General features: G+C 46.2%; 1 protein-coding gene across 1 annotated transcript in view; it reads left to right on the forward strand.

The window, feature by feature from the left end:
* Positions 1 to 2,115: 2,115 nt before the first annotated feature.
* Positions 2,116 to 17,911, forward strand: part of PRKAR1B (protein kinase cAMP-dependent type I regulatory subunit beta) — a 92,928-nt gene continuing 77,132 nt past the window's right edge. Inside the window, exons 1-4 of the mRNA XM_036392235.2 lie at positions 2,116 to 2,220; positions 3,611 to 3,815; positions 13,305 to 13,475; positions 17,263 to 17,354. Coding sequence (XP_036248128.1) covers positions 3,639 to 3,815; positions 13,305 to 13,475; positions 17,263 to 17,354 — 440 coding nt within the window. The 5' untranslated portion in view covers positions 2,116 to 2,220; positions 3,611 to 3,638. The remainder of the gene's footprint in view (positions 2,221 to 3,610; positions 3,816 to 13,304; positions 13,476 to 17,262; positions 17,355 to 17,911) is intronic.

Here is a 17,911-nt window from a genome sequence, read left to right on the forward strand (position 1 = left end):
CAGACAGAGGGACAGGGACTGAGGGACACTGGGACAGAGAGAGGGACACGGGGACAGGGATCTAGAGCCGTACAGGGACACGGGGACAGGGACACGGGATAGAGACAGGGATTGGGATAGAGACAGGGATAGAGAGCGGGACAGGGAGAGAGACACGGGGACAGGGACAGGGATAGGGACAGGGACAGAGAGCAGGACAGGGACGAAGACAGAGAGGGGGACAAGGATAGAGCGGGGTGGAGGGACAGAGACGGTGAGAGGGATCGAGCCGGGGAGAAACAAACAGAGCGGGGGACAGTGACAGAGCGAGGGGACAGGGACAGAGCGAGGGGACAGGGACAGGATGACAGGGCTAGAACAGGGGACAGGGCCAGGGCAGGCTGACAGCGTTGCGGGCGCGGCCCGGGCCCTCGGGAAGGCAGGCGGGTCCGGGGCCGGGCCGGTACCGGCCGGACGGAGCCGCTGCTGGGTCCCGGGGACCGAGCGGTGCCAGCCTGGGACAGCCCGCAGGTGCTGCCAGGGCTGGGGGCACGGGAAGGCGACAGCGCCGGGGGCTCCGTGCCCGGCCACACTCACATGTGCCACCTCCCCGCTGTCCCTGCTGTGGAGGATCAAACAGCACGAGCAGGAAGTTATCAGTTTCTGTACCACCGTTGTATGGTTTTTTTTGTGTTTATTTGTATTAGCTAATGTGTATGTACTTTGTGTTTATGTTGTACTTACGGGTACTTTACACAACTTCGTGTTTTGTGTTCTCCTCTGGTCACTGCAAGGAACACACACCAAACTAAAGACATTCTCAGGGTCCTTTTCTTGAGTGATCACACCGAATCTAAAGTGCAATAAACCACAGAACTAATTCAAAATATTTTAAAATATCCCTGTGTTAACCAGCAGAGTTTATTCCCTTCTTGTGCTTCTCCTAGCTCGACTGTGAACTTTTGGAGTCAGTCCTGTTTCACCCTTTATTCTACGGCAACCATGAATGTGAATTTCCTGGCAACAGAAGGAACAAGCGTGCACTGGAGTATTCCTGACAGTTCGTGCTGGCCCATGGCAGACTGCCAGCTGGGACCACACTCCTCACAGCCTGGCACAGAGGTGCTGCTGCCTGCGATGGCTTTGCTCTAAATACCCCCAGGCAGAGCTGGTGAGCTGCCCTTCTCAGCCCTTTCCAGCCCTTTCCAGCCCTTCTCAGCCCTTCCCGAGCTGTGGGTGCTCAGTAGGGCTGGCAGTTCCCAGCGCTGTGGCCGCCGTGCCCTTGCCTTGTCTCGGCAGCCTGTCCTGCAGGGCCAGCTCATCACTCGTGATGGTCAGGGCACGTTCCATGGCCAGCTTGTCCTCTGTGCCCCAGCCGGGCCATGTGTCACAGCCAGGCTGCTGTCCATCATGGCCATGCCCATCCTTCATGGCCACGGTGTGGCCACTTCACACACCCGGACTGTCTTTCGTGGCCAGGCCTTGTGAACGGCCGGGCCATTGTCCATGGTGGCCAGGCTGGTCCTCCTTAGCCTGTCCTCGGGCTGGCAGCCGGGCCAGGTCCTGCCGTACCCTGCGGGTCCGTGCGGTGCAGAACGGGTCTGTGCGGTGCAGAGCGGGACAGAGCGGGTCCGTGCGGTGCAGAGCAGTGCAGAGCGGGTCCGTGCGGTGCGCTTCGAAGCGGAGGGGTCGGAGCAGCCCGGAGAGGATCGGAGCAGAGGGGTCCGTGCGGGTGGAAGCGGAGGGGTCGGTGCGGAGCTGTTTGAAGCAGCGGGGTCGGTGCCGCCCGGTTCGGAGCGGAGGGCTCCGTGCCGCCCGGTTCGGAGCGGAGGGCTCCGTGCCGCCCGGTTCGGAGGGCTCGGTACCGCCCGGTTCGGGAGGGCTCCGTGCCGCTCGGTTGGAGCGGAGGGTTCCGTGCCGCTCGGTTGGAGCGAAGAGTTCCGTGCCGCCGGGTTCGGGAGGGCTCCGTGCCGCCTCTCGGCGGAGGCGGCGGTGGAGGCCGCGCCCGCCGGGGAGTGACGGCGGCGGCACTTCCTGCGGGCGAGCGGCGGCGGCGGAGCCGGAGCCTTTGTGCGGGAGCGGCAGGACGGTCCCCGCGGCGCCCCGCGGCCCCGGGCGGGCGGGCAGCAGCGGAGGCGGCGGCGGCTGCAGTGCGGATACCGGCAGGGGAGCCGCTGCCCCCGCCTCCAGCGCCGGCCAGGACACCGGAGGCGCCGCTGCTCAGCCGGCTCCGGCCACCAGGTATTTACCGGGCCCGGCCCGGCGCGGAGCCGTGCGGCTGGGCAGCGACAGGGACGGGGACGGGGACACGGACACGGACACGGACACGGGCAGGGACACGGACACGGACACGGACAGGGACAGCGGCCGCAGATCCGCCCGGCCGGGCCCGGGGGATGCGCTGCCGTGGTGCCGCCCGGCCGGGCCCGGGGCACTTCCCCCGCACTGCCCCGCACTGCCCTGCACAACCCTGCACTGCCCTGCACAGCCCGCACTGCCCCGCACAGCCCGCACTGCCCCGCACTGCCCGCACTGCCCCGCACAACCCTGCACTGCCCTGCACAGCCCGCACAGCCCGCACTGCCCCGCACTGCCCTGCACTGCCCCGCACAGCCCGCACTGCCCTGCACTGCCCCGCACAGCCCGCACTGCCCCGTACAGCCCGCACTGCCCTGCACTGCCCTGCACTGCCCCGCACTGCCCCGCACAGCCCGCACTGCCCCGCACAGCCCGCACTGCCCCGCACTGCCCCGCACTGCCCCTCACTGCCCCGCACAGCCCGCACTGCCCCGCACTGCCCCGCACTGCCCTGCACTGCCCTGCACAGCCCGCACAGCCCGCACTGCCCCGCACTGCCCTGCACTGCCCCGCACAGCCCGCACAGCCCGCACTGCCCCGCACTGCCCTGCACTGCCCCGCACAGCCCGCACTGCCCTGCACTGCCCCGCACAGCCCGCACTGCCCCGCACAGCCCGCACAGCCCGCACTACCCCGCACATCCCCGGCTGCCCACCGCACCCACAGACCCGGGGGTAAAGCTGCCCCGGCGTTCTGGGCTCGTAACGGAGCGGTCATAACCCCACTGGGGGAAATAAAGAGGGTTTGGGGCTCTTCTCCCCCCAGGTCATCCAAGTTCCCTTCGGGGAACTCACTTCTCTTCGGGGGGGCTCTGCCCGCTCCCCCCCTGCTTCCCCGAGGTAGCCAAGGGTCGCTGGTTGGAAAGGGAGGGATGCTAAAATTGCCTGAAAATCTCTGTAGCAAGAAGCTGGGCTTCCAGTGACAGGAGCGAGTCCCCACGGGGACAGCAAAGCAAGGCATTATGCCGTCATTTAATAGTGCTTTTGAAACTCCTTGCCTTGTAGGCTAATTTCACCGGTTTGTGTGGTTTTTTCAAAGATTGATCACAATCTAGGAGTTTAAATTCTCTTTGTGTACTTGGTGGGATGTTGATGATACAGAGATGACACAGTTCAGCATTTCCACATACAACCCCAGAACATTAAAACGTTCAGATTGAATAGGTCCTCAGTAGGCAACAGGCAATATTAAAATGTCTTTGCTCTTCAGATGTCTCTGACAAAGGATTTAAGATCTGTCTCTCATCTCTTCCTTGCACCATTTTCTTACCTAGGTCGTGTTTTCTGTTTACAAGCCTGAAGATGGCTGCTGCTGCTTCCTGCAATGTGGAAGAAGATGAGAGCCTGAAGGGATGTGAACTCTATGTTCAGAAACACAACATCCAACAGATTCTAAAAGAATGCATTGTAAACCTCTGTATAGCAAAGCCAGACCGACCCATGAAGTTCCTCAGAGAACACTTTGAAAAATTAGAAAAGGTCAGTGATTTTCAGGTGCCTTTACATTTTCCATTTATAAAATGAAAAAGATTGTTTAAAGATTTCAAATGTTTTGGTACTTTTTTTTTTTCTTTTTTTAAATGACCACACAACTGTGAAAATGTAAACTGTTAAGAGAAAAAAGCCCCAAGCCTTCATTTGTGGATATCTACTATAATATTAGATATAGCTTAGAATTTTTTGTGCATAACACCAAGATTATAATATCTCAGCAAACTGCATTTGTTAAAAGTGACCCATATTGGTTGTGAGGCATGGTACCCTGAACTTTCATCTCTTGGAAGAACCTGCCTGTGGGTGCAAAAGATGATGTTTATTCCAGTGTCATGTGGTGGGGTTTTCCCTTCCCCTAAAACTGACCAAAATCAGGGAACCAGCAAGTTCTCAAAATCCTTGAATAGTTTGCTATTGAATTTCACTGCTCTCTCCTGTCTGCAGTGCCTGTCCCAGGATCCTCTGACAGGGGATGCACTGAGAGAGACCTCACTTACTGTGACTGTCTTCAAAAGCAGTCTGGAGAGGGGGAAACCTTTTAGAGCATTCCCAGACAAATTCTCTCTAAAGCCTAGGGGTGTCTTTGCAGGAAGAGCACGTTGTGTGAGCAAGTGTTGTTGTAGGCTTGAGAGATGAGGTTCAGTAGTTTCCTCCTTCAGGAGTGGATAATACATCAGGCTGATATATCACCAGTGATGTAAAACATTTAATGCATCTCACTCTCTGCTTTTCAGATTCATTTTTCTATAGGTGAGTATATGCCAAATTTGTGTAGTTTTAAGAAAATGCAAACATTGCATTTTGGTGGCAGCCTGGGACATCAGAGAGGGGTACAAAGTACAAAGTGGTTTGTAATTGTATTTGATTATTGTGAAAAAGAAACAGTCTCTTAATTCTGTGTGTTCTAAACTTCTGACAGCCAAGACCCATTTTGAGAGAATCAAAATTGTTGAATTTCATTACTGTGTTGCAAATTATTATCAGTCATAACATGTGGAATTTTGGGCTTCTTGAAAAGAAGGATAAACACCATTCTTGAAAAAAAACCCATTAAAATATGCTGTGGTATTATGGAATATGCTCCATTGCTGGAGAGATTTCTTGAGGAGTTGTACTGGGGGAGTTTGGTCATCATCATGTGTTGGTGTTAACACAGCACACACACCTGAGACAGGAGGGCAGCTCCTACCCTTGAGAAATGACACCTTCTTTCATGTGATCTCCCATTATTTCCCAAAGAACAGCAGATGCCAGGATTCTGTAGGACATCAATCAGGATGCCAGCACAGGAGCTGATGGATATCACTTGTCTCAAAATGGAAGATGATTTAGAAACATCAAGGCATCAACTGCAGGGAATATTGTGCTTGCTGTGGGAGGACACAATCTTGGCACTGCCTCTCTAGAGCAGCCTGGGGGCTGAGCCTGCTGAGCCTGGAGGCTTTAGGCTCCTTCTGGAGCTTTTCAGCACTGTAATTCTTGTTCCTACAGCAGTTTGACTCCCTCGTTGCCCAAACATCTCTGGGGACTTCCTTGGGATAAATTGCACAGAGAAGGATTTTCTGCTGTGGAATAATATTTTGACTTAGTTGGTTGTGTGAGAACAGTTGAAAGGAAGACTTCTAAAGATAGAGAAATCTTTCAATAAGTTTTATCCGATTTTTATACACTTGTCATATACAGGTAATTTGAAGAATCCTAATGGAATTGAGAATTTAGCAATTGTTCATTAGATTTTTGTAAATGTGCAATACTGACGTGGCACATTTGCTATTAGCTTCTTTAATTTGGTCCTGTGGAGGGAGGAGGAGTGAAAATATTTGGGTTTAATAATGATTTTCTAAACAAAGTCATGCATTTTTCCACCTAACTGTGGTATTGTGGGGTTATTTTCCAAACTCATTCAGATAAACAACACATTCCACTGAAGAAGAACAGTTTATCTGTCAAAAACACATGTGGGAAGTTTAGAGATGAAGTGTAGGATATTTTTCAAGTGGTTAAAAAATGAGCTTGGTAAAAACAAATAGAGCTTGATCCACATCCATGTACTGGAGCTACCACAGAAGTGAATAAAAAAATAGAAGAGTGTATTTAATTTTGCTAATTCTTAACTCCATCTCATAGAACCAACTCATAAAAGTAAGATTTATTATGATATACAGGATCAGAGGAGATCATAAATGCTTCTCACCCTCTGATGACATCAGAGTTGTGTCCCCTGCCCTCAGCCTGCTGCTAAATGAGAATGGATCAGGGACCAACCCCTGACCCCAGCACACCCACTGGCCCCAGGTGTCACTCTCAGGTGTCACACACCAGGGGCAGGTTTGTTCTGGCAGGAGTTTTGGTGTTTGGAGCAGCTGAGAGCAGAGCCAGCAGTGAGGTAATGCTCAGGGGATGTGGGCTCAGCTCTGAGGCTGGGCCACTCTTTATTCACAGCATGAACATGGCCTGAGAGGGCTGTAAAGGGAGAGCATGAATAAATACTTCTGAATAAAGTACTGGAGACTGAGGTTTGATGTTTGATTCTGAAGGAGTGCAAGTGTTACAAAGAACACTCCCCCCCAAAGCCTTTCTAACTGCAGCTTATTTCTATCAAGTACAATGTCAAAAACCATTACTCTGAAAATAATTGTGGAAAAACTTTAATACACATTTTTCTGTTCATTTAATACTGGCAGGAGCTGCTTAAGTTGCCAGTAATTGCTGGGAATCAGCCTGTATTTCTATATTCTGAAATTTGCAAGTCACTTTTATATGCTGTGGCCTATGGACTTTAAGATGACATCTACTCTGATCACATTAACAGTTACTTTGTAAAAATCTACAACATGCCCTTGAGCACAGAAAATAGTTGAAAACAGTTTAGAGACTTTAGATTTTAAAACCTGTGATATTTCCTTTGAAGAATTTATTTTACATTTCCCTCTGACTGCATAGATCTTGTTGGATGGAGTGAGGAAAGTCTTTCCCTTAGGGATTGTAATTGTTTTTTTTTTGGAGTGAGGGAATAGATGTTAGCTAAGAAACTGTGGCATTATTTTAACAGCTGTAATTTAGTCCTGTTTACTTGAGGACTAAAGGAGGCATAGCAGAAAAAAACAGGGAACCCATTATTTTATCTCTGGTGCTTACTTCATGTGAAAAAGTCAATTACTGAAAAATTACAGGCAATGCTTTGTATTTTTAGCCATACTGAGACTGCAAAAATTTCATAGTGTCAGGCTGTTTAGTGCCACGATTATGTGATCAAAGGTGGAGTTGTCTTGCCAGGCTAAGCTCAGCTGTTCCACAGCAAAGAATTCAAATGAAGAATAGAACTAATGAAGAAAATGGCACAAAGGAAGAGGAAGCAGCAGGAAACCGCAGGGTGTGTTTAAAATGGCTTTGCTGAAGCCATTTTAGTGTGGGGTATTTTAGAGCAGGGCTGTGCTGGCTGAGCTGGGCTTTGCTGGTACCTTCTGGAGCTGAGCCCTCTCCAGGCCCCTTCCGTCGCCCTCAGCACAAGCAGGAAACATTATTTTACTTAATAAATCACCGCCAGCGGCTCGGCAGTGTAGTTTGGGATGCAGGCTGGTGTCGCATCCTCACGGTGCCGTCGGAAAGGGAATTTTTGGGCAAAATTGTGAAAATCCAAATTTGGAGCTCGAACCCCGCGGGTCAACAGCGCTGCCCGCGCGGCGCCCCCTGGCGGCACCGGGCGCAACTGCACCCGGGCGTGCCGGGACCCGGCCCTGGGGGAGAAACCAAAATGCAAAAATTTTATATTGATATTTATTTCTGTTAGCAAAATACTCTTTATTTACTTACCACAGGGAGTTTCAGAACCAAAGGTACTCGAGCATCAAAGTTTCAGCACCAGGCTCTTCTTCTGCGACAGTATTTTCTCCCAGTATTTGTATTTTATCACAAAAAAGAGTCCTTCAATCAGTAATTTCCACCAGAACCTGTCTAAAATTAAATTAATTCTGATGAAATTAGTTCTTAAAATTACGGGTTAATATTATGCAAAGTGTAACTCACTGCTTTCAGATAAGCTGGAGAGAGGTTACAGATTTGAAGCAAAATCACACAGAGAAAAAGCTATAGAAAAAATGCATTAACGAAGCAGTTTTATAAAGCCTAGTAATAATATTGTTCAAAGCTTGCCAAGCAGTTGGGTGGTATGTCCGTGGTGGTCAGAAATGTTGGTAAAGCATGCAAGAACATACCTGAGGTGCTGATAGAAGCACAGCAGTGGGAGCAGCAGGAGCCCTGGCTGTGTGACTGAGCAGGCTGGGGCTGCCTCTGTCCTGCCTCTCCCCTGAGATCAGCACTGGGAAGAGCTGGAGGAAAAGCAGCTCAGGTGGGACCTCTGGGATTGCCAGAGCCAGCCCCAGGCAGTGCTGTGAGAGGTGACAGTTTTCTTGGAAGAGGTAAAGGAAAACAAGGTAAATTTTTAAAGCCTTCCCAAGGCAAATTTCCTACATGAAGGGAAGGGTGGAGGATGAAGGGAATAAGAGTAGAAAGAGAAAAAAAAAAGCTTTTTCCCTAAGAAATAAAATTAGTTATAAGCAAACCCATGCTCCTATGAGCTTGTGTGGAGCATATTAGAGCTGAGCTCCCTGTTTACTTTGTGTGTCCAGAAGTGTGAGTGGCTTTCCCAGTCTAAAAGCCAAAACCTGACAAAACCAGAGTGCAGTGATGGAACACGGAGGGAATTCTGCCTGGAAGACATCTTTGTTTCACATCTCAAGCTGCCCTGTTTTACATTCATCAGGTTACTTAATCCACTTTTATGTGGGCTTGTCTCTTCTTACACAAGCTATGCATGCATACATTGTTGTTTGGCTGGATTTTAAGAATCAGAAGTGTTGGCTATGATTCTCTTTGATTATATAAGCTTTTAAGTATCAAAAATAGGGTCTGTGTTTTGTAACATAACCTCTCCCTTTGCTGTGAGGCAAAGAAAGTAGGGAAGAGGTGGTGATGGGTTGGGATGCTGAAGACACTGGTGGGGGGAAGACAAGAAGTGTGAACAAGCTGCAGGAGGTAAAACAATGGCAGTAAAGGGTCTGAGGAAGGCCAGCCATGCAGCTGCAGTGTCACCAGAGCAGGTGGATTTCTGGCAGGAGATTTTTGCCTAGATTGGAAATTGGGAATGGGCAGAAATGCAGAGAGGCCATGGAGGATGCAGGAATAGTAATCAAAGTGGGGGATAACTATGGAGGGGGTAAATACCTTGGCAGGATGGTGGGGAGTGCATTTAAAGATATTTCTTAGAATTGCTGCAGAAGAAAAGTAAAATGGAGCAGGGGGAAGGCAGTGGAACAATAATTAGGGTTGTGTGAATAACAAGGCTGAATTGATCACAAAGATTGTCTGTCCTGGCAAAGATAAGACTGGAAGGAACATTAAGATCTCCCAGATTTTTCCTGCTTTTAGAGATGGCATTAGTCAGTCCCATGCTTCAGCAAAATGAAGTGCTTTGCCTTTGGCCTTTATTGGTTGCTGTAAATCATCAGCCCCAAGGAGTGGTGAGGGGTGTTAGAAACCTTCCTGGACTGAAAGCATCTCCTCTGGGTCAATTCCAGTGCAAAGAGAGATTAGTTACCTGTGCATGAACCTTCCTGCACATTTTCTGTGAATTATCCAGGTCTGTCAGGCAGAAAAGTTTATGAATGTGCTTGAGGGGGGAAAAAACCCCCAAACATTTAGCATGTGCTCGGTGATGTGGTTTTTGAATGCAATGTATACATTGTAGGAAGCAGAGCAGAGGTTTGATGCTGAGCTTTGATATCAAATGTCTGACTTGCTTTGGAAAGTCTTTTTGGGATGCTGTTGTGAGGCTGCACAGTGATTTGGAGCCCCCTTAGGTGCTTTCCTTCCTTCAGCTCATCTGAGTTTTCAGGTAGTGACAAAGCCTGAAAGGAGAGACTGGGAGAGGAAGGGAATTTCTGTTCAGAAATGCTCCAGTTGACAGAGAAGAAAGCTTCTGGGTCAGGAAGTGTGTGTGCTCTTGAGCAGTGGTCTGAAAGGAAGGGTAAACCTAAAAACTGTCTCAGCATTGTGGCTGCTTCACTTGCAATGCTTAAACTCACTAAAAGTTCATGGAAGAATTATCTGGGGGTGATGCTGAGGACAATATGCTAAATTCCTGTGGTTGTAGCTGAAAGTGGACATGCAAAAGATAAATTGGTTACTGCAATTGTATTTATTGGTTCTTTCAATTTGAGGCAATGATCAAAGGCAGTTCCACTGCCTTGCTGTTGTGCCTTCCATGTGTTTTCTCATTTGGAGGTGGACACAATTGGGCAATATGATTATGAATTATCAGTGCCATCCAAAGAGAGAGAGGGGGAGAGAGATATCACTTGTTGTCATGACAACAGAAGATGATGAGGTGTTTACTTGAAGCTGAGTTCTGCACAAGGATTCACATCAAGCTGCATCTGAGGATCGGTGTTTGAAGAACTCCTCTTGAGACAGTTCATTTCTGCTTCCAAGCATTGGCTGCATTTGTGCAGCTTTAGCCCAGGATATGTGGAAGACATCTCTCTGAAAGCTCAGCCCAGGACAGAGCAAAGGCTTTATTTGCAAAAGGCAGGCTGTAGTTCAGGAATGGGGATCCTTCCCAGCCTGCAGCTATGGAAAACCAGCCAGTCCAGTGCCTGCTGTTTGTATAGAAGGAGTTTGTAGTGAAGAGACTTCCTTTTAAAATGAATCACACAGTAACTCACTTTTATAATCCTTTCAAATCTTCTTGGCTTCTAAAAGTATTTGAGCTTAAGAGCATGCTTTGTAGTATTAATTTTATCTCACTGAGCTTCCTTTTGTATATAAATCTGTGCTGGGGTGGGGGAGATATTATTTATTAATTCCTTGGAAGTGGCTTTTATGCAATGTGTACTGAAGAGAGAAGAGTGTATTTTATATTCAAATGTGGCAAACTACTACTCTGCTCTCTGAGTAAATATGCTCTGGATAAAAAGAACTGTGTAAATGCTGCACACCATTAGTTACTCCACTGCCCTCTTGTTGTACTTGCCTTTTAGTTAAATTTTAGCTGCTATTCTTCAGAAAAGTCTTTACTGCCTTTCAGTTAAACCCATGAAGAAGGTGAATTTGGTTTTGTTCATTTAATATAGTCAGAGACCATTAACACTATCAGAGATAGGCAGTCAGTAATGTTATTTGAAATTCTTCAGTCATAGCTTTTGTTTTTAAACACTAGATGTTAAATATAATTGTAATATATAGCACACATTTGTACTTGAAATATTTTGCTTGATTGTAGTTTAGGAATCTAGAGGCAGAGGGGGGTAAGGAAGAAGTTGATGAGAATGCTGAAATAGGACTTGCAGTTCTTACACTATAGGAAAATCTAATTGAGTCATTTTTTAACATATCTAGTCCTGCTATTTGAATGTGAAATTACTAAGTTTCAGTAAGGATTTAATACATCTGAAATTCTGGATTTTTGGTTACAGCACCGAGATCAATTGTATTGTGGCCTGGGAGTTTTGGGGTTGAAAGCCAAATTTAAACCTCAATTGATGTCAGAAAGAACTTGGCACTTTTGAGGCAGGTCAAGGTCTTGAAAAGTCAGATCTTTAGCCAGCCCTCTACATTTTATCTCTGATCTTGTCCCCTGAATATTTCAGTAATGCCTTCTTCTAAACAAGAATGTGTGACTTGTTGCTTTGAGTCATGCAGCATGGGAAATACTGCTCAGTTATTTATTTCAAGCAGCAATAGTGCATCAAAGGCTGGTGTCAGAGGTTAATGAGAAGGGCAGTGCCAGTGATAGTGCAGGAATTGACTGGAATAAGACCAGAAAAGACAGGTGGCATGATGAATTTGATGCAAACACCAATGGCCAAACATATATTAATCATCCCTTTTTCTTGCGAGCTCGAAAGTTGTGAGCCTGTGCCAGTTTTCTGTACTGCCCTTTCCTGGTGCCATCCATACCTGATGAGCTGTGGATCAGTCACTTCCTCTGTCAGTGGGACCAGCTGGTGATGTTGGGGATCTGCCACTCGTGCTGGTGCTCCCAGATGCTCCCTCCCCCCCTTACTCCCATCCTGGCTCTGAGTGGAAAATCTCACTGGAAATTTCCTGTAGGACAGAGGCCAGGTCCTGGCAGGTCACCCCTGTTGGAGGAATGTTGGTTTATGGGGTGTGCAGGGAGCTCAGCATTGCTGTGTTTTCTTTTTGGGTAGCCTGCAGTGCTGCTGAGCTGAGTTGTCTGAAAAATCCTGGGGTTGTTGAGGGAGTCATGGGGTGATGGCTGCATGCACATCCCTCAGCATGGCTCTGGGGCTACCAGGCTCTGGGGTTAGCCTACACAGAGGAGGTGGCAGCGCATGAAACTACTGCTGCAGCAGCCAGCTTGCCTCCTCACAGTGCAGTGCTCATGCCCTCTGGTTTGCTGTACCAGGGAACAGAATTTATGGCCCACCCCATCTCCAGTTCTCCCCTGCCTTTAGTGGAGATTGGGATGAGCCAGCCCCAAGGCTCTGGGGGAGCAGCAGGGGCAGTGACTGTGCTGTGGCTGAGCAGTGCCAGGGCTGAGGAGGAGGGCTGGGTCTGAGCACACAGCCCCTGTTCCTCTGACTGACAGATGTGGATGATGCAAAGGGAATTTTACGCCTTTTCGCTTTCCCTTGGATCTGAGGAAGCTGAGGGATAGAACATGGGGCTCTGGGAAAATACTGTAATTATGGGTAATCTGGTTTGTGTTTATCCTTTGGAAGTCAAATTCAGTGTATGAATTGACAGTCTTGCAACTCTGACCTGCATTCTTGAAGGTTTTCTGTACTGTTCTCTATTCTTGTTACTCTCTCTTCAGGGATTCCCTTTCCTGTTTTATTCTCTGTTCCACAAGCATGAGATTTGTAGAATAACCTCCCTATTGGCCAGCTGGTGCTAGGCCAGCCACCATCTCTCATAGTCCTCTGGAGCCTACCTTGGATCCTATCTGCTTGGAAAGAGTCCCATTGATTATAAATCAGTTGTATGGCAGAAATTCTGGAGTAGGGAGCATCTTTGTTGTTTATGGTGATGGTAAGCTTGCAAAGCAGAGCAAGATGAAGAAACTGATCTAATTTATCAATGTGTGACTTCTGACAAATTGTTTGTACTAGAGACAATGACGTGTACAAACCAACTGAGAAAATAACGCTGTGATGTTGGAGAGTAAGCAATGGAAGTTTTGCTTTCTCAACCAGGAGTAGCTGCAAAGATATAGATACATTGGTTTACATACATTGGTTGCCATGATGTGTGAGAAAGAGTAGAACAGGTGAAATGCCTGTACACACATTGTGGTTAATGCCATTCTCATTAAATCTGCAATTTTCGTTCAGCAGTACAAACTGACCGTCACCCTAACACAGACGCGAATGGGCTGCTGATAGCCATAAAAGAAGGTCAAATTGACCATACCCATGGCTAAGAGATGCTTCATTGTCTCTTTTTGCCTTGCAGGAGGAATGCAAGCAGATCCTGGCCCGGCAGAAGTCCAGCTCCCAGTCGGATTCCCACGACGATGAGATTTCCCCGCCGCCGCCCAACCCGGTGGTGAAGGCGCGGCGCCGGCGCGGTGGGGTCAGTGCAGAGGTGTACACGGAGGAGGATGCTGTGTCCTATGTCAGAAAGGTACCCTGGACCCTCCCTCTGCCTCCCAGATGTGCAAGGCAATGGAGTGGCTCATGTTTTGTCCCTAATTTGGACTCCTGGGCCAGCCTGGCGGATGGTGTCCTCATGCTGGCATAAGCAGAGCCTGACCGTCTTCACACTCAAGGTCTTTTGTGTCTCCTTGACTGGGGATTTTCCCCTTTAATGAGATTTCAGCATTCACTGTTCCTTCTTTTTTAAGATGTGCTGCTCATCTGACAGGGTCAGTAATTCACAGCCATTTTCTTGATAGCCACTGGCTTCAGCATCTTCTGAGTTTGATCAGAAAATCTCATAATTCAAGACAGCTTTTCTATTGCTGCATTTCCTGTTTGTTTTATTTTTGGTTTCCAAAAGTCAGATCTGCCTCAAGTTTTCTTTAATCTAAGTCATTTAGGTTTCCTAGACCACTCAGGCATGTATTTCCCCTGTTGATTAGGTACCACTTAACTGAATTTTGGAAGTCTCTTGACCATACTTGGGTGATTTTGTGTGACCATTGTCTTTGTAGAAATGCCAATCCCAAATTAGATAATTTCTTCACTAGGAGCTCTGTTTTGGGCTTCCCTCTTTTCAACTGCCTTTATTCACAAAAATATCTAGCTATGTTATATCTTTGATATCTCTTAATAACTCTGCATTTTTTTTGACACTGGCTAAAGCTTTCAAAGATTATTGAAAGAGGGACATTACAATAGCATATGTCATGTTTGTTTAGGGAGCCAGGCTGAAAATGTATTTCATAAGGTTGACAGATGCTACTAATGTGCTTTTGTGCACGCCTGGAGTAGCTTTAACTCAAAGAGCTTTTTCTTTATGGGAATGCATTTTGTCAGTCACTGTTTTTTGGCAGAATGCTTTTTGCCTTTGCAGTCAGATGTGCTTTTGTCATCTGCTTATGATACAAGTTCACTGGCTGCTCTGGGGATTTCTGTCCCAAGAAAAAAAGAATTGGGAGAGCCATTAATCCTAAAAACAAGTGTGTAAGAGTATTCTTGTGGCAGTTAAATAATGTTTGCAAGTGTAATTTGCAAATTTTAACAGCACTGTGGTCAAGCTGTTAATGAATGCCCTGCACTGTTAAAAACTTGTGTGATACTTCAGAAGCCACTTTAAAACACTTTTTTTCTGTGCATTTTGCAATATCCCCCTCAAAAACTTCCATGAAGAGATCCCATTTGTTTCTGCTTCTTATGGGTTCCATCTGACTCTTCTGGAAATCAAAGGAAACATCCCTTCCCACCCCCCTGAGCAATTCTTTTATGTTTATAATGAAACCTGAAGTAAACTTTGTTTTCTTCATTTCTCAACAGTGATGTCAGTGAGCCCTGACAGTAGCATGAGTAGGCAAGAACCAGAAGCAGCAATACAGATCATATTCTGTGTGTTCTTTGACTAGTCCTGTTATGATTTTGATTTCCTAGGAACTGACTGATCTTAAATAATAATAATTTAGGGGATAGTTTTTTGTACAGCTACAGATGCTGGAAGGAATACAGAACTAGCACTGGGAGGATTTGTGTCAGTGCTTTGTCTTCTGCCATAAGCAAATGAATCCCATGGTGAAGCCCATGGTGAAACCCATGGTGAAACCCATGGATGTGATTTCGAGAACACAGAAATAAAAGGAGACACTGAAAGGACAAATTATGGAACAAATTTAAAAGAGTAAAAAGCAAGGCAAAGGTTGTGTTAGCCTATTGCAAACAGATGGCATTTTAGATAGTAGTCAGGAGGAGCTGCTGGCTTGAATTCAGGTGTTGGATGGAAGCACATCTGGGTTATAAGCCAGTTTGGAGGATCCCTTGAAGGGGTGAGCTATAGCATGAGTAGTGCTAGAGGCAATGAAATGAGTTATGTCCCTGGAGAGAAAATCAAAAGAGATTTAGCTCTGTGATTTGAGCAAGCACATGGCATGGCTTCATTCCGGGGAAGATCTCTGTGGAGGGTTAGTTCATCCTTGAACCAGAGAAGGCAATATTTGTCAACACATCTGACAACACAGTTAACAACTAACAGAACAGGAATCTTGCTCTAAAGAGGGTGATCAGCTTGAAAAGAACATCCAGTGATTATTTGGAAGAGAGATGTAAGAATTGGCCAAGTGATTCTTAGCAGCATTTGACTTTGGTCAGATGCCTGGTCACACCTAGAGAGCCTCTCCTGTGTTTTCTGTGTCCCTGCCCCAACAAACCCACAAAGCCTTGTGGCTTTCACTGCTGCAAATTTACACTGAGGAAGGCTACTCAGTGCTATTTCATAATCAGACAGAAAGGCTGGAGTTGAGTGTCTTAGTGATCTGATTATTTACCCTTTTGGCTCATCAGCAGTAAGCTGAGCTGGTGTATTCTTAATAGAGCAAGGGTTCAGGCCTGCAATTCAATCCAGTGTTCCTCTGATAGGGTGAAAACCAAGAATAAGATACTGGCTGAATTTAACATTGAGAAATTTAGACTTTTAGATAATTAGATCAGATTTCACTCTGATACAAACATGCAGTTTGTGCATGTATACTTCTCTAGACTTGATTGGAGTAATCTGATTTCTGCAGCAGTCAATACAAGAGAGGTCTGAAGCCAGTTTAACTTTAGATCTTCACAGTGCAGTGTTTCCCTGTGAAATAAATCTTGATAATTCTTTGTGAGAACTGGTTCTACATCAGTTTTACCCTTTGAGGCATCCTTCTTTGGGTTGGATGGGTAGTTGCTTGCCTTTCCAGGATGAGGGAAGGGAAGTACCTACACACAGGTAGTAACTTGCAGCAGACAGATACACTAATTTTTTAAGAAAATGTGAGAGCTAAATGCCCCTTATGCGACCTTTGCTGTGCAGTAATCGAGACTGATAAACAGATTTTGATTTTCAGATTGCAGTAATGTTTATTTAACACTTAAAACTTTTGCTATGCTTGATTCTGGCTTGTTATAATTAAACTGTTAAGGAAAATCACATTATCAAAGACAATGGATATCTTTGACAGGCCATAATTTTGTTACAAATTTCTTGTGTCTCTCCTACTCTTGGAGTCTCTGACTGATAGGAGAAGATACTTGGCAAATAGATACATTATCTACGGATATCTTACCTAAATGGTTGCCAAAATGGAAAGCTTAGCTTTCCAAAGTGGAAATAGTCCTGAATTTCAACTTTTATTTTAAGCAAATTCATGCACAACAGGACTTTTGACATCTCTCCAGTTAAAAAATAAAGACCTCTTCATCCTCAAATGGAAATTCCGCTTGTTTGCCATGAAGCCAAGGCACAGGATTTGACTCAAGTGGGCCTATCAGGAGCTTGGTTCCTTATACCACAGGCAGTACTGAAAAATATGATGTATTCAACACATTTTTACCTTTTTCCTAAAGAAATGTTGCTATTTTCGCAGTTTTAAAAGTAGGCTGCTTTTGATATGGGTTGGAAGGAAGAGGAACATAAAATACATTTTCCTCAGTCCAAGATATTTTAAAGGAGACTACACAGCTGCAATACCTCCTAATTACAGGATTTTATGGATATCCTTCTCCCCAGTCATCCCTGATCTTATATTGCCTTTCTGAGTGTCATTTTGAGAACAAAATTTCTTATCCTCATGTTATCAAAACTGTAATTTATTACTTTCTTAGTGGCTTTATATTATAGCCTAATCCTGTCTCAGTGCCTGAAATCAAATCACATCCATTTTCTTGAATAGTGGAATTTTCTGTAGATTCCATGATTTGTGAGTGAATACAATCAGGCATGTAATTACCTCTCATTCTTTTCTCTACAGGTTATTCCAAAGGACTATAAAACTATGACTGCTCTGGCCAAGGCCATCTCCAAGAACGTGCTCTTTGCTCATCTTGATGACAATGAACGAAGGTATGAGGGGTTTTATGATTCAAAGGAATTCACAGCTTGGTGTGAGGACAAGAAATTAGATTAAATTTCATCTCAGGGTCCACAACTGCTGTCACTGATGCATTTGAGTTGCATCCTCAAACATGCTCATGGTATTCTGACAGAGGGTAAAACCACACGGTAAAAAAGGACAAGAACAGGTTAGAGTGTATTCAGACATATTTAATGTTTTCAGAACAGATGGGCCTGATAAACTTTATTCTAGATTATTTAATTAGCTAAAGCAATCTCAGAAGCATTTGTCATTACTTCTGAAACTCAGGCAAGACAGGTCAAGAGCTGAATGAATGGGAAAGAAAAAGCATAATGTCTCTAAAGAGATAAAAGGGAATGACAGGAAAATTGTTTTGTTCTTGGAAAAACTGGAGCAAACAAGTTATGTATAAGCACCTGAAGGAGACCAAGGAGTTCAGTAACAGCCAATGTGACTTAAACAGCTCAACTTCCAGTAATGATTTTGACATTAATGTTTATAATGAGTTCATAAAAAAGCCAGGGAAGTGTGTCTTTAGTGAAAC

This window comes from Molothrus ater, chromosome 16 (genome assembly GCF_012460135.2).
Source record: "Molothrus ater isolate BHLD 08-10-18 breed brown headed cowbird chromosome 16, BPBGC_Mater_1.1, whole genome shotgun sequence".
In the NCBI taxonomy this organism is placed as follows: Eukaryota; Metazoa; Chordata; class Aves; order Passeriformes; family Icteridae; genus Molothrus; species Molothrus ater.